The sequence below is a fragment of the Pogoniulus pusillus genome, chromosome 8 (genome assembly GCF_015220805.1).
Source record: "Pogoniulus pusillus isolate bPogPus1 chromosome 8, bPogPus1.pri, whole genome shotgun sequence".
Taxonomy (NCBI): domain Eukaryota; kingdom Metazoa; phylum Chordata; class Aves; order Piciformes; family Lybiidae; genus Pogoniulus; species Pogoniulus pusillus.
The window spans coordinates 6,964,775-6,985,851 of record NC_087271.1 but is presented as its reverse complement, the minus strand read 5'-3'; the positions used below and the strand labels follow the sequence as shown (position 1 = coordinate 6,985,851).

Genomic DNA, 21,077 nt, shown 5'->3' with positions numbered 1-21,077 from the left:
CACATGTTGGACTAGATGATCTTTCGAGGTCCTTTCCAGCCCCTAACATTCTGGAATCTCCATAAAATCACTGTAAGAAAGTGCAAAAGCCAACAGCCAGCATAAGCAGAGTGTGAAAATTGTACCTCTCTTGAAATCTCCAAGTGCCTTTCTGCAAAATGCATAGCTTGGTCATGATTTCCCAGAGCAGTATATGCATTGCCTAGACTCCAGCATGCTCTTCCTTCACCAATTCTACAAAAAATAAACCAGTTTTCAGTTAGTTATTTTCCTACTGAACACCAGGGGTCAGGGTTTCATTCTACTACCACAGTAAGATGGCTGCACCAAGGGAAGAGAAGGTTGTCAGCAGAAACCATTCCAATACCAGCACATTAAGTGCTGTATTTAAAAGAGTGTGATCTGGCTATAAGCATAACTATGAGCCAAGCTACTAAAAAATGTTTAAGCTCAGAGCAGACACCATGGAAGACTTCATAACCTGTGTTGCTGTTCCTCAGACTGTGTGCCACCTTATTCTCCATAGAGTCTGCATTCAAAGGTTGTAAAAATATCTAGTTACAACCTAATGTTATCAAAAAAAAGGCCTTAGAAAGCATGATTATAGAACCAGAATTACTTCCTACTGTATTACTCTCCTTTCCCCATCCCCACCTAGCTTCTTAATGTGTGGAACAGCAGGAGGCACGTTCGTGTGAAGACATGCAAAATTATTATACTGAAGTCATGGAAAACAGTTGCTTTGCCTTCATTTCCAAAGACACTGCTGACAGAAATTAGCAGAGACAGTCATTCATCAGTTCCTCAGCCTCATTAGCTGCAGTATATTCATGAGTCCTTTTTTCACCCTGTATGAAAACTGCAACCCAGCACTGTAGGGAACTGCCATTAATGCAACTTTTGTATACAGAACAATGATGGCAGAGTTAGAGGCAACAGGATTTGGGTAAGTACCATGCATGCATTAAACAATCTCTTAGGGCTTACTTATCATTTAATTCCTGAGCAATCACAAGGTGTTTCAAATGATAATCAATTGCTTTTTCATAGTCTTGAAGCAAAGTGTATGTGTTCCCAAGGCTGTAGCAGGCCTGTGCTTCCACAGCTCTGTCTTTAAGTTGTCGAGCCAGCTGTAAGGTCCTCCTGAAAGAAACAGTTGGTCACCTCAGAAATCACTATGAGGAGAAGGGTTTAGAAGCCTACTTGTGCAAATAAAAATCATTAAAGACTGAAGTAGGACAGCAGGCTAGCAAATAGCTGCTCTACAACATCTAGTATCTGCCACTCTGCTCCACTGCAACCTATCTCTGCTGACTTTATTAGAGAGCAGCCTGATCCCCCAGACAGCATCTTCTGATTGTAACTTACTGCTTCACCAATACGTCGTAGCAGTTTTCCTGGCAGTAGGCACTGGAAACAGTTTAGCACCAGCATTACAATAAACATTAAGCATATTCTTCATCGATATGAGCGAGACAGACCTCTAACCACCTAGCTCTGACACCTACCTAAGATGCTAGTAACACCTAAAAGGATTTTTTGCCAAGCTTGTATTTCCCAATTTACAGCAGCTGCTCAGTGGTGCAGAGATCAAGACAAAAAGTCTTACTGACAATACAGACTAAATATGTAAAATCACATTAACATGCACCACTTGTCTCAGCTAGTGAGTAGATAGTGAGCAGCCCTGAGACAGCTGCCCATCTCAGTTACACCACAGCTTGCTAAGAGCCACAGCTGAAATGCTTGGCTCTAGCATGAAGGGAAGCACCTATCAACAATGTTGTGTACACTGCTGAGAAGAATCTATTTAAAGCAAAAAAAAAGTGAAGATTAATGCTGCCCCTGCCCTTGCAAGAACCAGAACCATGCAATGAGTAGGGAAAAATGAGGGCTTTGCTAACCAAACACGGCTTTTTTCTATGTGGATTCTGAGTAACAGCAGCTCTGCACTCAGCCAAAGTTCCAGGCACAACAGAAGTAAACTCTCCAAGGAGAGGTCTAAAGGATGTGTATAAACATTCAACTCACTTGTAGTATTCCGAAGCGGTTTCAAACTCCCCCAGGAAGATGTGGGCATTGCCGAGGTTGCTGTACGCTCTCCTTTCCGCTGACCTGTCCCCAAACTCTTTTGCGATGAGGAGACGCTGTCAAGCGTGAAAGAATTGTGTTATTTACACTGTGCACTTGGTAATGGGCATTTCCACCCAGAAATGACACTCATGGCTTCCCCACCTCTTCTGAAGGGCAGCCCTGCTTGCAAAGCCGCGTCAGTAAGATGTAAAACCTGCATTGGAAAGCTTGCAGTGTTACACAGGTAACCACCATCAGGGGCTGCAAATACTTCCCTGTAACACCGCTCTTGACTAGCACCGTGTTGTACCTGTTCGTGGGCTAGAACTGCACTCCTGAAGTTGCCCAGCAGATAGTGTGTGTTTCCCAAGTTCCCAAAGGCACGCCCTTGTGCTGCTCTGTCTCCCAGCTCTGTCACCAGTGTAAGGTTTTCCCTGTTTTGGGGGAGCACAGAAGGAGAAGACCAGAGACTTTTACAAGGATTTGGGGTTTTAACTTACAGGCATTTAAATAATAACATTTTACAAAATCTTTCCATCTTCATAAAGGAAAAGGTAGAGGCAGTCTACCTTGGTCTATTGAACGGCATTTATGCAACCATAAGGCCTTCACTGAGTAGGGCACATTTCCTGTCAGGTACTGAACTGCATTCTTAGCTAAGCTGGTGCGCCCTCTTCTAGTTACAGAGGTACATTATCTACAGGTACAGCGAGGCCCTGCTAGTTGCTCAGTCTGGTTTCAAGAGTACTGCTGGATTCTAACCTAAGGGAAGGTCTTGCCAGGCAGTAAGAGGTGCACTAAAAGTGTGGACAATCAAAACCAGCGTGCTCTCCAGTTCTAAAGGGGAAAACCACTGTTCTGTGCCATTCGTGACACCACAGATCTCCCAATAATCTAATACTCTCTCAATCACCAACATTTTAAGCTACTACTTACTCATAATAATTGGCAGCTTTTTGTAAAGCATTTTTCACATCATCTGGAAGTTCCCCTGGGTCGTGAGTCCCAGCACTAGCTGCATTTTTCCCTTTAGAGTGATAGACATTTCCCAGATTATAGAGTGCTCTTGCTTCTCCAACCTAAACCAGAAGTACAGTAAGGCATGCTTCAGTCATGTCATGACTGCAAGTACATCCACAGGTGGGAAAATGTTTGTTAACTGGTTGTCAATGTATGCTCTGCCCATTCTGAACACTTTCTCACCACCCACCTTACTCCCACCCAGTCACATTCCTCCAATTGTTTTGCCTACTTCTTTTTTGAGGTGCAAGATACAGAGTCCTCAGGACCAATTTCCATTAAAAATTACATTCAAAACCAAACCCACAACTAGAAAAGGGGGTCTTTATTAATCTACCATCTTTTCCAGGTGCAAACAGCTGTCTTACAGCTAACAGATTATTACCTGACTAGTAGACAGTATCTCTTCCCTGGAAAAGGTGACATGCTCATCAGCAGTACAACAGGGTTCATCCAGTAATATGGATTAGCAGTTTACTCCCATATTCCTAAGAAATTCTTACCTTATCATTAAGCTCTCTGGAGATATCCAAGTGTCTCTGACAACAAACTATAGCTTCTTCGAAATTCCCAAGTACCTTTAATGTGTTGCCAAGATTCCCACTAGCCTTAGCTTCTCCCAGTAGATCTCCAATTGTCCTAGAATTGCACAAGCAAAGCACTCAGTTAATAGTGTGTAATTTGAAACCAAAATTAGAAGAATTTAGGAATAGAGATGATGATCATGTCAGTGCATATACATCCAGTTCATTTTATACCTCAAGTCAGTTGTGGTTACAGACAAGTCATTTTGGTGGTGCTGTTTGTGCACTTAACATGTCTATTAAAAAAACCCTAATGCTTATTTCAGGAATAGAAAAGAGACATTCCTAATGATTACATAGAAGGGCAGTCCCAGCACCAGAAAGAGGTTTTACTTGACTGTCACAGCCTTGTACTGTTTACAAGCACACTGGTCCCACAGAAAGCTCAGAGGTAATACTGCATTTCTCCATGTTAAATGAGACTAAGGCCAAAGCCTGCTGCTGGACCGCACAGACTGTGATACTGAGGGCTACAGCACTAGAACAGGTTATGGCAAGAGGAATAACAGATCTGGGCCTAAACGGAGGTGAGGTACATTGAGTGCCTGTGTCTTTCATAGGCTTCATACTAACCCACTACAAGTCGGATGCGTAAACAGCGTATGAATTGCACGGGGAGTTCAGATGTCACAGCATCAGGAGTTTTACACAGAGAAACAGGAGTTCTGTCTAGTAAACAGTAAGGCAGCTTAAGGTGCTGGAGAACCAGAAAGACTGAGGTTTTGGAACAGGAAAGGGTAAAGAAAGGACGGATTTAAAGAGGCCAGTTAATTACCCACAAACACAGTGAGGTTTCAGTTAGTCCTAGATTCTGGTGTCAGACCAAGAACTAGCCCCCAGGTTAAGGGGCACTCGACACCCTAAGCCCTCTGCCATCAACACATTCTCTCATTACCCCATAGTGAGAGCAGGGTTTTGTAGGAAAATGAGCAGTCACCTGCTCATCTCACGAGAATGGGATGAAGTGGAGAAGGTGGTTAAAGGAGGAGAGATTACCTTGCAAGAGTTAAATCATGGTGATGGTATTCCAAGGCCTTTGCATATTCATGTAAGTAGAAATAGGCATTGCCTAGCTGGCTGTAAATAGCACTGAGTGTTTTTAAATCTTCAGTTCCAACCTGAACAGCTGCTTCAAAGAAGGACACACCAGCTCGGCAGTCCCCTGCTTTACACAGGCGCTCACCTTCCAGAGCCAGCTCTAGGCAGGAAGCCTCCATCCTGCACAATTTAAGTAAAAGAAAAACAGTCACTCTAGATGCAGTGTTTTGTCCAGCAGCCTCATTTCTACAGAAGGCATTTGACTCAGATCATCGGTACCCAGGGCAAGGAGTCAGCACCACGTTACAAGCAATGAGCTTGGCACTACAACAGTATAGAAACTAATGGTGAAATGGACATGGCAACTTCAGCTGTGAAGAGCAGGTATAACATGAGAACAAATAGCTTCAGCTTTGTGTTTTCATTCCTTTATGTCCCAAGGAGAAAATCCAGGCACTACCTTTGTCTATATATAGCCCCTGTAGGATTCAAAATTGCATTGATTTCACCATCTAGATAACTTCAGCATAGCAACCTAAATGCTATTCCTAGCAAATACTGATGTTAAGTATGCAAGCACTTGTATTTTCAGACTGATGCCACAGTCACCTGCAAAATGTCACATGGAAGAAAAAACCAATGCAAATATTGCTGTGTACCAGAGATCATTACTATTTTCCCCAAAATTGTTTCTTACATAATTCAACACTTCATCATTTCCTATAATGGCAATGCTGTGAAAATTCTGAGTCTAAAGAAAAAAGGTCTAGATTGAGTCAACAAGAAAGTATCAATCCAAGTTACTCTGCTGAGATGCCAGCATTCCAGGAGCCACAGGAATGGTCTTTATTATGAGATTATTATTACACATAATTGTATCATTACACAGGTACAAGATACTGCAAGCAGCAAAAAAGATATTGATGAATTCATTTCTAGCAGAATGTGCAGGCTACATTTTATGCAGTAAACAAAGCATTCAGACATATCTTTGTTGCTGTGAATTTCAGTGTACAAAAGGTCTCATTTCAGTGCTAATGATCACGTACAAACATTTCAGAGCATCTTACGTAATTGAAGGTACCCTCATTAAGTCATAATTTGCTATTTACCCAGTTGTAAGAACAAACTATTTATAGAATTGAATTGCCAAAACCATTTCATATGCACAGATCAATAATAGCAACAATCAAACGTTTGTTGTTTCCTAAGTTATTTTCATGGCAACACCAGAAGACAACAGTTTTAAAGAGACGCAGCGAAGCAGTATTTAACTTACCTGCAACGTTTACAGCTCTTTTTTTTCCCTAAATCAGACAGAAGGAAGCTCCACAGCATTCTACTGAAACCTGAGCAAGAAGGAAATCTTTGAAAATCCACTGACTGTCCAGAGAACAGGAAGAATTTGGATCGTAAGGAAAATCAACTGCCAACACAAAACGGTACCGTACCTGCTGGTCTTCGACATCCCACAAGTTAAGCACAACGAGATGACAGACATATTGCACTCTTGCAGTTAAAAATACTGGCTGCTTGGTAGCTGGCAAAGATGCAGGCAATAAAGGAGAACTTGGGTGTGAAGCTCTTGCCAGGCCCAACTTCTCAGGCTGGTTATCCATAACACAAGCAGTGTTTTTAGGTTTGGAAATGCTTCCCAGAGAAGTTACAGCACTGCCATTTGCTGCAACACACAACCTGGTTCTTACTGCATTGTGCATGTGTTGAATGGAAGGCCCAAAAAGGCAGAAATGATTAAGTACAGTTAAGTACAGGCAGAAATGATTACACCATCAGCAACTGAAGGTTTAAGACTTGAAACACTTCATTGGGTAATCTTAATCCTATCTGAAGAGGTGCTCTCCGGGCACCTCATGTTAACTGCCATGTCCAATTAAAGTGATGGATAGAAAATATGGTGCTCCTTAGTGCAAAGTCTTAGACCACTGCAGAACCACATTCAGGCCTCCAGATTTTTAGCCTGAACAGCTAACAATGGTAGAGCTTTCAGCAAAATGTGTTCATGTCAGAAAGCCAGACTGGACTCTTGCTCTGTAAGGCTACCTCATCTATGAGGATAAGGCACAGTGCAGAAGGGCACAAGGACAGCAGCAGGGAATGCTGGGGACAGGTAATTTTCCTGATGCACTGCATCCAGTTCATTTCACACAATGCCAAAGGCTGCCAAATGCCAAAGGCAGTGCTATCGTTTCACCAAGCAACTTGAAACATAATCTTCCACTTTGCTACTCCAGACTTAATAAAACATATAAAAATGAAAGATTTGGGTTTTTTTCCCCTGCAGAACATAAGTCATGACAAAGCTAAGGCTTATCCCCAGTCTGATGAAAATCAACTCTTATTAAAGTATGTCAATTCAACCAGTAATTGTTTTGAGTAAACAGAGCCCAAAATTTAACACTAGTCCTGAATGCAACACTAGAAAGGTTGTGTTTATAGGTTGCTAGAATCTGTACAGCAGCTTAAACCTGTAAGTCCATTTGGACCCATTCTTAATGAGCTTCCACAATTTAAAAACCTAAATAAGTTACGAAATAACAGTAAAAATGAACTATTTCTTTCCACAGTTCCCAAACCCCATCACCTCACAGGAACGTTCTCAGAGCCTGTTTTAACAGTCACTACTCATGGTTAAAGAATATGTCAGCAGGCTAGACAGGGCTAGCTTATCAATGTTTTAGGAAGTCATTAAATAGTTATAAGGGCCATATGAAATTACTTTCTCTGTTCCCCAGGCTGAATTCAATCACTTATTTATTCAACACCCAGTGGCTAAACAAAGGACACATTGAATCGGCGGAGGAGGGGAGAGGGGAACAAGGCCCATTCATCTGTGTACTTCTAATGCAATTCTGGTCTTGCTGAACAGGATAATGTTCTTCCAGATATTACTGTGGAAATAGTCACACAGAGCTTCATTTTGGTATGCTGTTTCTAGTTGCCTGGGCCTGTTCTCTGGAAAGCTGGCATCTCCTGAATAATTCCTCATTTGTAAAACTACCTCATCTTTATCTGTCCCTCTAAGCTTTTCATCTTGCCTGGCTTGCTTTGACTATTTTTTTCCCCCTCCTTCCCCTCCTCCTCAACCTATATTTTTTTTCCACCATTGTTCTTCTCTGACCTTCTTCACATTCTCTTTTGAATCTTTGTTTACAGCAATCTAACCCCTATGCATATGCCCCCATCCAAGCCTCCCTGTTGGTTCATTTGGGAGTCTCCCTTCCTTCGCTGTTTTCATTTTACCACAAAGGACAGAGAAGTGGTAAGAAATAAGGCCAAAGAAGAGAAAACTCATCATTTACCACAACCTCTAAATACAATGAAGTTTTACACCATTCAGTTTGCACTAAGGATTTCTTGTTGTTGGGGGTAAACTAAGCTGCCATGCAATTTGCCATGGAACATGCCAATACACGTAACATGCCTAGATACAAAAGCTACCCTCTCTATCTTTTAATCAGATGCATTAAGTTACTAATGCCACAGCATCCTATAGAAAAGATGACTACTTGACTCCTGCCCTTATTTTTCTGTTTCTATAGGCAATGCAGATGTATACAACCAACAAAATAACTCTGCTTCCACTGCAATGCTGTGTTTAGTCAGACTGAGCTTGATGGCAAACTTAGAAACCAACACACATTGGTACTTAAAACACCTACACACCTGAATTGTGGATTCTTCTGCTCCAGCCAAGATAAAAGCAGTTACAAGGTTTTGGTGTATGAATTTAGCAGGCTGAGATAAGAAAGTTCTACAAGCATTTACTCTATAGATCACTTATTAATTTAATTTCATAACTTCAGTGTTTTGTTTTAGGACATTAAAACAAAACACAGGAAGAAAAAAAATAATTTCCTTACACCAGCATAAGCATTTTTACAGCTGGTCAACTACAGCAGGGAGAAAGAAATAGCTTGCACAGTAAGATGCAGACACAAAGCAAAGCCTTTCCTTAGCCCACCTGCTTCATTTTAAAGTTCTGTTGGAATCCCAGTGGGAAGGAAAAGCAGTGTGAGGGACAAACGAGCCTGGTACAATACTTCCGACTAATGAGTAAGAAACTTTGGAATGCTGAGAAGTAACACCAGTACCCTAATCATTTATGACCTATTCTTTCCTGTATTAGATTTTAAACTGCAACCAAAGAAGATCTCCCCAAATTATAGCCATGAAGTCACCATAAATGTTGAATTAAACATACTGAATTTGCAGTTTAATTTTTTTTAAAGTTTAATGGTTGAAAAGGAATTAAAAGGATTATGCCCTGATGATTTTAAAATGTCCATCAGATTACTGCCCTTACAGAAAGGTTTAGTAAGTGCCATGGTCTAGTTGACTGGATAGGGCTGGGTGCTAGGTTGGACTGGATGATCTTGGAGGTCTCTTCCAACCTGGTTGATTCTATGATTCTATGTATGTTTTTGTTGTTACCCAGTATCATTCAAGCCTATACTGAAACACAGCACAAAGTACCCTCACTGTGCTTGCCAAATGTTCTGAAGTTATTTTTGGCTTGTCAGTTTACAGCAGACAATTGGCTCCCTGGCTTTCTCCATTTATTGACTTCTATAATAGTAGTCTGAACAGCTCCTGCTTTTATTAAAGAGTGCTCAAGGATCTTCTGCAGCTGTCTGGGGAGGACCAAGAACAGCAGCATGGGTATAATGCTGGGAGTTAGATACATTTCAGAAATGCTTAGCAACGAAATACAATGCTCACACGTGTAGGGATTCCTGCTGTCAAAGCCACCATATCAATATTTTAGCAAAATAAAGACATCAGAGAGTAAAATACAGTTCATTTGCTAATTTTCTCCTTAATGTCCATGAAAAAGCTCCTCCTGCTAACTACACTGCTAAGCAGAATAAACACTGTGCTCTATGAAATGGAAGAAAGCCAGTCCAACAGCATGCTAACACTGCTGGAATGTTTTCAGCATTCATTTTAAGCCATAGTATGTGATGCCTGACAAATTAAGGTAGTTCTCTGCTCCTGTTAGCTTACAATGAAAAGGCCTCCAAAGCAAGGACCAGGGTAGAGGAGCACATACCAACAATGCTGCTTTTTATGTGTTCTAAAACAATTACTTCCAGTGTTCTGCTGTCCCTTCCTATTGACCAAGCTACATGATTTACCCTTCCAAACACCAGCCACCCCAAACACCGCACACTCCACAATGCCTCTGTTGTTCAGGTTCATTAGAGTGAGTCTACAGTGCTGACGTTGTCTTGTATCTGTAAACGGGATTCCAGAAGGAAGATGATAAATGCTCTCAGAAGGCAAATCACATAGCCTCTCAGCTTGCAATAACAGTGCATTTTTAGTCCAAGATATCAAAGCAGTTCCTGTCTCTCAATCAACTCTTTTTTAAGCAAGGGAAACATTGGTCTAGATGACAGCACACCTAAAAATTCATCCTTCACAGAAGCAATAACTGGGACAAGTGCAGAGAATTTTGGCAGACAAATCCCAATAAATTTGCATGTGCAGCCCAAAAGACAGAAGAAGAGAGAGTATTACCATGCAGGGACCATGCTTCATATCATTCCATCAGAAATACAAAGAAATACAGTCATGCACTACTGTAACCACACATGGTTCTCATACTATACAACCATGGCACTACAGAAATATCATCTACTGCATAACAAAAGGAATCTTCATAGGTCAGAAACTGAAAAAAGGAGGTTTTAGCTTTCAGTTTCAACAAGACTAGTAACAACCTATTTCTTACAACTTGTTTAGTTTTCTGTTATTAATAGCACTTAATCATCCACACTGAAGTTAACAGAGTCTTACCTGTATCGCACATGAAAGGAACGATCTTCAGGCATGCTTATCGAAACATTATTTTCCTCCATTGAGTTGCATTATCAGTAGAGAAAATATTGTTGTGTAGTAGGGTAAGTACTTTACTATGGAGATTTCTTGTCAGAACACCATTCCAGTTAGTATGTATATTAATAAGGTGGAATAAAGATATCCTAAGCTCCTGTTGAAAAACTCTTCTTTATTACTAAGATTAGGAGGTGACTGTCAGACACATCTTAAACCTTCAGAAACGTGTTCAAGTTCTTTCATCTGTGGCCCTTTAAGGTCCATCCGGCTGTGTTTCTGCAAAGGGAACACAGAAGATGCTTGGCTTTAAGTCTCACAGTCAGTTAATAACTCACAACCATTTGCAGATGATGTAAAAGCATAACACTACTCATACCAAGCAGGAAGCATCAATCAAGAACTTAAAGCCAAAGCCTTCTACATATATGCGGCAATTCCTGTAGGCAAGCAAGCCAGTAAAGGAAGCTTACCAACAACTAATGCTCCCTTTTCTGTTAGAAACTTTCATTTGCTCTAGTTAGTATTCTTTGGCTTCATGAAGTTCCAAGCAAACAGCTTAAAGGATGAAAGCTACAGAATGAAAGGTGTAAGATGAAACCGATCACAAACTGCTTTATCTGTGAACAGTAACACTGAAACTCTGCTAATAAGCTGAAGTCTCACAGCAGTCAGGACTCACTGGCAAAATCCCATCTAGAGGTCCCTCATTCTGGAGATCATTCCACCGTGAACGAGTGCAGAAGACAGAAGAGATTTAAGCTTTGTTCTCCTTTCCTCTCTCTCCTCCCAAAAGTATAGGGGGAAGGTATAGGGCGGGGGTGGGGATTTTGTGGGGTTAGGTTTTTTCCTTCTTGTTGTTTTATTTGTTTGCTTTTTTAAACTGCCCCCACATTCTAAAATTATTCAGGACTATCATATGACAAATACTCTCCGTCAAAGGGGTGGAAACAGCCAACACCTAGGCATTTGGTGTATTTAGGCTGGCAGGGAAAAGATGAGCAGAAAAGAAACTCTGTATTCAAAACGTTACCCACTTTTGGGCATATTTTTAGTAGAGGATTTGACGTATTTATTGCTCACTGCTAATATCGCCTTCCTTTTCAAGTAAACATATAGTTGTGCAATCCATAAATGCATATTTCATCAAGACATGTCAAAAGACAAGAAGAGAGCTCTTATTTACAGCTGTTGCCCTCCCTGTATTTAATTGTCAGCGTGGGCCATGCCTTCTCCTCTCAGTTTTATCAAGCAGCAGCCGTGAAGATTCATGCTTCTTATCACACCCTACCCTGACAGCACCCTCAAACAGCCATTTAACTGGAACAATGTGGATGGTCTATTTTGTCCTTCCATGCTCACCATTAGAATTGTTTGGCATCAACAAGAGGGCGTGGGTGTATTTTTGCAATTACAAAGTGTGACACACACAGTTTACAATAGCACTGCAACCCACATACTGGGAAGGCTATGCTATAGGTATTTACTCTCCGGAAGTTTGTCCAAACCTCAGATCAGATAACTCATACAAGCAGGTAGATGTAAGCCACCCAATCTCCAGCAACCACCCATGAACACCCAGAAGCATTTGTACTGCTCATCAAATGGAAGGGAACCGAAAGGTCTCTTCCGCAGATGGATATGCTCATGCAAATTATCACACGTTGCAAGCTATGAAGTGTGTACTTCAACAACTGCCATGGATCATGGAATAATGTGGGTGGTAATTCTATATTTCTACTGTAATTGAAATCAACTAAATCATTCAAGAAGCCTTTTTCAAGAAATAAAATGCCAAAATGAATTTTAAAAGTTATATTTAAATGTCAGTTATTTTAGCACTACAGTAGCACACATCAGCAGTTTATGACTTAGTTTTATCTGAAATACATTTCCATCCTCATACTCCATCTATCTCCCTTATGCCACCACTGTCCACCAGCTGGAAGCACAACTTCTGCCTTCTTCCCTCCTTACTGACCATATGGCACATTCCTGGTCTTGGGATGGTGATACTGACTCACCCGAGTTGGCCAACACATCATGATCACAGAGCCAACAAAAAATACTGGGTCTGGTCTTCATATCTCACTTCCTTCACCCATAACTCACTGGGATGTTAAGTTATGCCTTCAGCCTTGCCAGTGTGCAAAGCAGCAAGCAAACTTCAAAGCACATTGATTAGAGTGGTGAACACAAAACTGAAAAGGTGGAGATCAATAAACACTTCCACAGGCATAAACTGGCCTTGGGAGGATTACAGTATATCAAACTGCGCCTTGCTTTACCAATGGATGCCACTATTCAGAGTACCTCTGTGTGACCAGGCTCAGAGGACACAGTACTTCAGCAGAAGAGCCTAGGGAATTAACATTAATCAGGAGATAACCCTGCTCTGCTAGCTGTGAAACAGGCTTTCTCCTCAGCTTGTATTTCTACTTAAAGCTTCACACAGCATGAAAAAAAGCACTTGGTGCTTACCAGGAAAAACATCTATGTTAATGCACAGCAGCTGCACTGAATTCATTCTCCCCTTAACTCTGAACAATGCAAAAGCCATATCCGTGTTAAAGAGCCCCCTTTCAGGAAGGCATAAACAGAGAAGTGAAGTTACAGACATAACTTCAAAATGCATGGCTTTGCCACTGCAGCTATCAAATGCAGGCAGCCCTAACTTGCTTGTAATTTCAAAAAAGGTGCAAGAAAGCACCCAGGAAAAAGATTTGGCCTCCTTCAGAAGTGGAAAATTACACTGATGTTACTAATCACACAGCAGTACGATACCAAAACCAAACTCAACACCACCATCTCTCTCCAAAATCAAATAAAGCAAAACAGAGGTTAGACAATCAAATGTAGCAGCCAGTTTATACCCCACAGTAAACAAATCAGGTATTTTACCAAGAGAAAATGGTGAGCCACAGTTAGGGTTTATCCAACCTATCTATAAATAGCTAAGGATATTCAATGAAACCATCAGTAAAGAGCTAATTGCCTCATTTCAATGCTTTGTCTAAACAATCTACTTATCACCGACTAAAAAATAACTTCTCATTCTTTTCTATTAAACCAAAGACTTATATGAAAGCTACAGAGATAGAGAAGCTAGGTGTTTGCTTGGCAAGGTGTTTTTAGACTCAATTCCTTACTATACTCTATGAAAGTACTTTTAACTTGATTGTCTGCAACTATATAAACCTGTTGATTTGTACAGATTTTACAATGAAATTAAAGATTAAAAAACTCATGGTGCATACTGAAAGGAATCCAACACAACAATGCTCTAAGAAGCGAAACCCCACTGTGCTTGCACATCTTTAGTATCTTCCATACAATTATTACCAATGTTCTCAGAAAGAGACCCAAGACCCAAGGGCTGATGCCCTAGGAAAGTCCTCCTCACCCTTCCATTAACAGCACACATGTACCACTGACTCAGTTCAGTGGAAAGACCTGAAAGAGCCTCACTCACTCTCAAGAAAAACTACAGAAGCCAAAACTCATCTTTAACACCCATCAGTACACTTCAAGTCGACAGCAATAAAACAATAGCTGTAATTTCTTGCTCAAAAGCCGGTTGTGTAAGCTAATTATCCAAGTTTTTACAACTTTCAGGCAAGTGTTTCATGTTTTAAGGCATTTTTCATTTCAGAAGAGATTTCATTACCTACTATGAATTTTATCACAATAGCAGACAATCGATACTTCAACTGGCCTGCAGTTCTTAGTTACACTGAACATCGAGGACAGATCTCTTTTCGTTTTTGCTAGAATACTGTATTCCCACACAAGTGAAAATTAATTGGTAACAGAAAGTTAACACAGATATTTCTTAGCAATATACAGAACCTGTAATCAAAATATATTTGGAGACAGAGGTGCAGCTTCACTGCTTCGTTGCCTCAACCCACACTTTCTTCTTGGAGTTTGTCAGAGGACCAGGAGTATTGCTCTGCTTATCTACAGCTGCATGGCTGACTGGCTGACGTATGCTGACTGGTGACTTGAGTATTGACAAGGACAATTATCTAACAGATTCTTGTTGCCTTTTTGCTAAAGGAGACAATGGATTAATGCCTTCTCTACACATCTGCCGTTTTTCACAAAGCCACGGCAAAGGAGCATCTGCCAGATGGAGACAGCACTGACTGAGTCCAAAGTCGTTCCAACAGAGGTAGACCAATTGTACAAATTGTATTTCCTTGGAATAACTAGCTATAGAGACTTGCTTCAAGGATTAAGGCAACTTTCCCAGTGGGGAACTAAGTTTGACTTGCAGCAATAAGCTACAGCATGGATATAAATAAATAAACAAACTTAAAATCCTGTATCAAGTTTAATTTTGTATTTACATATTAAAAACATCATCATTCACATTTCTGCACTAATACACAGTCCCCTGTGAATAAACCCTAAACTAACTATGTGTCACGTTGGGAAAAAGCTTCCACACCTTCATCAGTGTAAAAGTGACTAGTTATGAGACCAAATCAAGGAAAACTGTACTAAGAGTTACTACTCTGCAGTTCAATTTTAAACTGGCCTCTGCACCACTCTTAAGACAGAAGCTCACAAGCTGATTAGTGCACAGCACAGACACCACTTTCACTGATGAACAGAATTTGAGGTTTTGTTCAGTGTCAGTGATGCTGTGGAGCAATAAGCACTGTGCAATACCCTCTTTATCACTCCTCATGGATTTACAGAGCAGGTATCTCTGGAATAAAGCACAGGGCTCCTTTTAAAGCAGTGGCTTAGCACATGCAGTACAAGCAGCACACAAGCACACTGCACACATCAGACACTAACAAAGGGCAGAACTGAAAAGCTGAGCTTCATAAACAACTACCTCAGACACTCCTACTAGGTGTGAGTCTAATAAAGCTGATCTGATGAGCTTGCAATCACTATGGAGCACAGGAAAGACCCAGCCTAACATCCTATGGTATCAGACTCACTAGACAAGCTGCAAATGACTAAGACCATTGTCCAATCTTCTTGATTCAGATGCGCCTTCCTCTGCATTATCATAGTCCTTGTGATGACTTATAAATATGGACCAACATGAAACTACAACATTATTAAATACTGCAGACAATCCTAAAATGAAAGGGGTTGGTATTGGATCAGTTTTGAACCACACTTCATAGTATTTCAGCAAAAAGCAACCCTACCAACCCACTGCTCCACAAGCCTGGAATTTCACTTACAGTATAGAGCAAGAAGAAGGAACATAAAGTTTCCCCTCCTTCCCCAAACCATGCAGGCAGAGCTATCTCCTACATATGAAACATCAGCTTCCTGGTGGAAAGAGAATCAAGAAATGGTAACTGACAGCTTAAGGCTAGACAGACACTATTGGCAGACTGACTGATGCATAGCCAACTATCTTTAATGAATCAAAACAATTTTGATAGTGAGGTATGGAAAACTGGCTCCATTACCTAGGAAATTATTTCATCTCCCTTCTTAACCAGTTAATGCCCAAGACTTCAGTGTACTTCAGCATCACTGGCAGCTCTTTTAGGCAGTCAAATTTCTGGACACAATCTGCTATCTCCAGTGACTCCAAACATCATATTTTCACCTTTTCACCCAGCAAGCAGATTGAAATGTAAATACCTTTTTTTTTGGAAGACTAATTAAGAGCAGAAAGAGATGCCAGAAACCACTAAGAATGATGCAATACATGACCAAAACTGTACATCCTCATTGCTAGTATATCCAGAGTACTGTCACAGTTTCAGGACAACTCTACTGACTTAGCAAATCTGAAGGTGCCCTACTAGGCATAGTTAAGCTATAGAACACCTTTGTAAGCAGGAAGGTTTAAGGCATCTGGCAATGATGCAGGCCATACAGTGACTTAGTCTTAGAATGATTAAAAACAAAACCCAAGCAAACAGCTAGCACGCAAGAGCAACATAAAGAAGCAACAGATGCACACATTAGACTGATACACAGAATCAACCAGGTTGGAAGAGACCTCCAAGATCATCCAGTCCAACCTATCACCCAGCCCTAGCCAGTCAACTAGACCATGGCACTAAGTGCCTCATCCAGTCTTTTCTTGAACACATAATACAAGCCTATCAGTGTTCACTGGTGCAAAGGTGGACCTCTCAGTGCTTCTACCACAAACTATCCTTACAGATGGAGAATCCTTTCTCTAAGAGAATTTGTATTTAGCTGGAAACCAGCTTGCTACTTAATGTACATAACTACCTAGTGTGCAAGTTGAAGAACTGGGTGTAGCTAACAAAAGTAACCACAGGCACCTTTATTATAAGGATACTCCTACAGATAGTTTATGTAAGCCATCTATTTAAATCCTAAAATGAGGCAATCCCACACTATGACAAGAAAGAAAAAGAACATGAAGTGACAACAGAATATACTTAATATCCCCATAATAAAACTAATCAAGTAACTGAAAACCAATTCTAAATACAATAAGATTAGTTTTTCAGATACAAGAAGGTAATACAAGAACATCCTCTCTTTGCATCAAATAAAAAGGGCAAAATCAGACTAACTCATAATTATTCACATCTTCTGTTTTACCAGAACAAGTTCCAAGTTTTTACATATTGTCATTCAGAGACTAAAACCAAACACCACGCTGCCATCTTTCCATACATCCCACAACAGGGCATGAGATTTGCAACTTCCAAGTGTTTAAATGCCACAACAGATTTCAATGACAGTTCATGATTAAGCAGTAACTTGTGATCCTTTTTTTCTTAGCCTAAGCTGAAACTGTATTACCAAAAAAACACTGCAGAGTTTTGTTAATGAGTTCTGAATGTATTTTTGACCGTTGCTCCTTCTGCTTACTGGAGACAATCACACAAACTAACATATTACTGAATCTCAAGCCTCTCCCAGCCAAAAAGACAATCACTAAAGTACCTTTAGTTTGGGAAATAGAGCATGCTATACTATGCAAAAGAACACCAGATGGAAGTAGTCTGGCACAAAACGGTGGCTATTTGCACTTAAACTAGTAAAAGCAGGTTGACCACAAGTCTAATCCAGTAAAATGTAGTGTAAAGTACAGGCTTGGAAGTGTTGCATGAAAGGAACAAAACACTATCAGGACAACAGCAGCAAAACAAGAGTAGCAAACAGAAATAGTAAAGACATAAAGATTTAGAAATACTTCTTTGTAGATCTTGTACTGTTTCTATTTTTTAATATTTCCTGTAATTCAGCTGCATTAAATATTTCCTTCATATTAGCAAGAGTTTTATAACACACCTAAGTTTTTGATATACTGAACAAATTCATGTTCTTCTAACACTGCCAAACTAGAGTGCCCAAGAGGCAGCTCAACATTAGCAATCTGTTCAGTGTTGCATGTAACTACATAACAGTACATACGAGTATTATCAACACTACTTCCACAAACCAGAAATGGGTCAAAAAGGTCAATGGTATATCTCGAGGTATACCAGAAATCATAGAATCAGCCAGGCTGGAAGAGACCTCCAAGATGCTCCAGTCCAACCTATCGCCCAGTCCCAGCCAGTCAACTAGACTGTGGCACTAAGTGCCTCATCCAGGCTTTGCTTGAACACCTCCAGGGACAGTGACTCCACCGCCTCCCTGGGCAGCCCATTCCAATGCCAATCACTCACTCTGCCAACAACTTCCTCCTAACATCCAGTCTAGACCTCCCCTAGCACAACTTGAGACTGTGTCCCCTTGTTCTGTTGCTGGTTGCCTGACAGAAGAGATCAACCCCACCTGGCTACAGCCTCCCTTCAGGTAATTGTAGACAGCAATGAGATCATCCCCAAGCCTCCTCTTCTCTAGGCTAAACAACCCCAGCTCCCTCAGCCTCTCCTCATAGGGTTTGTGTTCCAGGCCTCTCACCAGCCTTGTCACCCTTCTCTGGACACATTCCAGCACCTCAACATCTCTCTCGAATTGAGGAGCCCAGAACTGGACACAGGACTCAAGGTGTGGCATGACCAGTGCTGAGCACAGGGGAAGAATAACCTCCCTCATCCTACTGGCCACACTGTTCCTGATACAGGTCAGGATGCCATTGGCTCTCTTGGCCACCTGGGCACACTGCTGGCTCACCTTCATCATCAGGAGAGTGTTATCAGCACATCCATTCTCCTTGCCCCACCCTAATGAGGCCACATCTGGACTATTGTGTCCAGTCCTGGGCTCCCCAGTGCAAGAGACAAGGAGCTATGGGATACAGTCCAGCAGAGGGTTATGAAGAAACTGGAGCATCTCTCTTAGGAGAGGCCAAAAGACCTGGGGCTATTTAGCCTAAAGAAAACCAAGGGGGGAATCTTATCAATGCTTAACAATATGTAAAGGGCAGGGGTCCAGAGGATGGGGCCAGCCTCTCTTCAGTGGTGCTCAGCAACAAGACAAGAGGCAACAGGCACAAACTGGGACAAAGGAAGTTTCATCTGAACTTGGGGAAAAACTTCTTTACTTTGAAGCTGACAGAGCACTGGAACATGCTGCCCTGAGAAGTTGTGGAGCTTTCATCTCTGAAGACTTATGGAACCTGCTTGGATGTGTTGCTGTATAACCTGCTCTAGGTGGACCTGCATTAGCAGGGGGATTTAGACTACATTATCCCCAAAGGCTCCTTAAAATTCTTACTATGCCATGGTATGTTTCAGAACATCTCTTACCAGTTCTTTTGCTTCTATTTTTCCTCTATTTTACATTCCTAATACTCTGGTCTTCCAGAGAACAATATTTTTATGTATAGAATAATTTGTATAGCAGAATTACTATTAACTAGCTAAACAAAAGTTATGCCTTCTTTTCTTCAGCTGGTATCTATCTACTGTTTCATTCACAGGAACAGTAATGGCAACAACAGGGTAATTCTTCATGAAGTCTTAAGATGGATCATTACTCCTTAAACATAAACACTTCCATTTAGATGATAACTTTAAAAGCTTAAAGAAAACACTTAAATAAAATCAAGATCCTAAGTTACAAGGTCTAGGCAGGATTTAATAATTTGTGGGAAGAAATTTTAATATGTCAGAAAGAGTTACAGGAGCGTTTGAAACAAACCAACAAACAAAACCCTCATAAGCTTCTTCTAGTCCAATAAAGCTGCCTTAAGTTTCCGGCAAGTTTTGTCTCAGCTTTACACAGAAGTAACTGAAAGTATAAAGTCCTTCCCTACAAAGAGGGATGCATAACCACAAATCAGAAGATTAGGTAACCATTAACAGAACTAGTAAGAAGGAACAGTGGCAGAGGCCCACGAATTAGTTTAAATGAACCATAAAAACATCATAAGCAAAGAATTTAGAACTGCATTGCAAAGATAACCTTTTCCCCCTATATTTTCTGTATTAATAAAATTATGAGCTCAACAAAAGGTCTAAAGTTTTCAAACACAAATTGAAGGAAAGACTCAAATCTCTTAATTGCTCTTTCGGAGATGCAAGACTCAGCAGGTTCTGAGATGGCTGCGCAGCCCTCCATGGCAACCCAGGATGGATGTGCCCTGAAGCTCGCTGGCAAGAATCGAACAGCAACAGCACACGAGGCTGAAAAGGCTACAACAGCAGAAAGGCCACAGCTTCCAGGAAGGGCAAAAGGTTTATCTTGGCCATCAGGTCAATAAAGGAATAAAGAACAATTCCTGATGAGCTATGTTCCTCTGTTCAAAAAGGAATGGGGTGAACCGCACTAGCAAACGCTAGTGTTTGGTGGCCAAGGAAGACTAGGTGTGACAGAATTTCGCTTTTAACATTCCACAAGATACCAACTCGCATTCTTTCACAGTTTAGAGCTTGTTCCCTCTGTACTTCACTCCTCACAGTGCAACCACAGGCACTTTGGTTCCTTTCTTTCATTACCTCACCCCCCCCCCGGCAAAAATATTTCATTAGCATCCTCAGCAATCTCATTAAGCACACAGCTGATTTAAGACACCTAATGTAATGCCATCTTGCTACCGATTCGCTGCAGAGAAACGCGGGTGATCTCTCCGTGGCAGTACATAAAGGCTGGCTGTGTAGGTTACCAGGCAGTGGAAGCACCACCTCACAGCCGTTAACGGCAGACTTCAGGTGCAAACACAGCTCTCTACAGCTGACCATGCGCTGTCTGCTCACCAGCACGTCAGGCCGCTCGGAAGCGGCTGGGCGGTAAAGGCCGCTGCAACCTTGTGAGACCAGGATCGAGGGAGCTGGCACTGCAGCTGAACCTGCACTCAGGACTCGGCGATCCCACCTGGCCCAGGCGGCCCCGTGCGGCACGGCGGCCACCAGCCGAAAAGCCTCTCCTTCCTGGCATCCAGCGCTCACCGCTGCGCCCACAACGCGACCCGCCGCCTTCGCAGCCCCCTAGAGTCCCTTCGCGCCCAGGGCCGCACCTCACCTGAGCGTCGGCACGGCGGCGGTCTGGGGGGCCGGTGGGGCCCCGGCAGCGGAGCAGCTCCCTCAGCGCCCGCCGCAGCCGGCAGCACGGGGCGGTGCCCGCCCACGCGCAGCCGCTCTTCGAACC

General features: G+C 41.7%; 1 protein-coding gene and 1 long non-coding RNA gene across 2 annotated transcripts in view; one reads left to right on the top strand and one right to left on the bottom strand.

Moving 5' to 3' along the window:
• GPSM2 (G protein signaling modulator 2) overlaps window positions 1-21,077 on the bottom strand; it is a 26,648-nt gene extending 5,571 nt beyond the window's left edge. Inside the window, exons 1-9 of the mRNA XM_064147109.1 lie at window positions 20,952-21,077; window positions 10,536-10,850; window positions 4,674-4,895; window positions 3,597-3,732; window positions 3,010-3,152; window positions 2,384-2,507; window positions 2,032-2,147; window positions 988-1,143; window positions 126-234 (exon numbers count right to left, since the gene is read on the bottom strand). Coding sequence (XP_064003179.1) covers window positions 126-234; window positions 988-1,143; window positions 2,032-2,147; window positions 2,384-2,507; window positions 3,010-3,152; window positions 3,597-3,732; window positions 4,674-4,895; window positions 10,536-10,597 — 1,068 coding nt within the window. The 5' untranslated portion in view covers window positions 10,598-10,850; window positions 20,952-21,077. The remainder of the gene's footprint in view (window positions 1-125; window positions 235-987; window positions 1,144-2,031; window positions 2,148-2,383; window positions 2,508-3,009; window positions 3,153-3,596; window positions 3,733-4,673; window positions 4,896-10,535; window positions 10,851-20,951) is intronic.
• Window positions 4,572-10,739, top strand: LOC135177316 (uncharacterized). Its single transcript, XR_010303032.1, has 2 exons — window positions 4,572-6,157; window positions 8,276-10,739. It is a non-coding gene; the product is annotated as an uncharacterized LOC135177316 (long non-coding RNA).